Below are 854 nucleotides of genomic sequence, written 5' to 3'. Positions count from 1 at the left end.
CAGCAGCAGCAGCAGCAGCAGCAGCAATGACTGTCTGCTTTTTTGGTTGACTTGTTTCTTTTCTTTCTCCTTTTGCTGTTGATAGATTCACGAAGATGTGGGAGCTGCTGCTGCTGCTGCTGCTGCTGTTGCTGTTGCTGTTGCTGTTGCTGCTGCTACTGCTGCTGCTGCTGTTGCTGCTGCTGCTGCTGTTGCTGTTGCTGCCCGTCTGCACACACGGCGCGCATCCGCTTGCTGCAGCAGCAACAGCAGCAAAACAAAATAAATACAGCAGCAAGACATTAGAGCTGATAGTAATTAGGATGCTGCTGCTGCTGCTCGTGCTGCTGCTGCTGCTCGTGTTGCTGCTGCTGCTCCTGCTGCTGCTGCTGCACGTGTTGCTGCTGCTGCTCGTGTTGCTGCTGCTGCTTGTGCTGCTGCTGCTCCTTGTGCTGCTGCTGCTGCTGCTTGTGCTGCTGCTGCTGCCTCACAATAGTTTTAAGGTCGTCAAGCAGCAGCAGATCAGGATACACCTGCTTCCTCCGCAGCACCTGCAGCAGCAGCAGCAGCAGCAGCAGCAGCAGCAGCAGCAGCAGAAGATGGAGCAGAAAAATGTTGCTGTGATTCGTGTTGCTGTTGCTGATTTTCCTGTATTTGCTGCTGCTGGTGCTGATGCTGTTGGCTCTGTTGCTGCTCGTGCTGCTGCTGTTTTTGCTGCTCGTGCTGCTGCTGCTGCTGCTGCTGCTGCTGCTGCTGCTGCTGCACCTGCTTCTTGTCGTCGTAGGTGAATGGCAGTTCCTGGCTGTCTTTATGCGCCTCAATTATTTGCTGCAGCACTGGGCAGACAGCAGCAGCAGCACAAGCAGCAGCAGCAA

The 854-nt window shown here is 54.8% G+C and overlaps 1 protein-coding gene across 1 annotated transcript in view; it reads right to left on the bottom strand.

Moving 5' to 3' along the window:
- EMH_0022690 (uncharacterized protein) overlaps positions 1 to 854 on the bottom strand; it is a gene marked incomplete at both ends in the record, with an annotated part of 1505 nt that overhangs the window by 425 nt on the left and 226 nt on the right. The window contains 2 exons of the mRNA XM_013502003.1: positions 52 to 234; positions 513 to 854. Coding sequence (XP_013357457.1) covers positions 52 to 234; positions 513 to 854 — 525 coding nt within the window. The remainder of the gene's footprint in view (positions 1 to 51; positions 235 to 512) is intronic.

Source organism: Eimeria mitis, genomic scaffold, assembly GCF_000499745.2.
Source record: "Eimeria mitis Houghton genomic scaffold, Emh_scaff805, whole genome shotgun sequence".
In the NCBI taxonomy this organism is placed as follows: Eukaryota; Apicomplexa; class Conoidasida; order Eucoccidiorida; family Eimeriidae; genus Eimeria; species Eimeria mitis.
The sequence above is the reverse complement of the archived record's forward strand: the minus strand, read 5'-3'. Positions and strand labels throughout refer to the sequence as shown.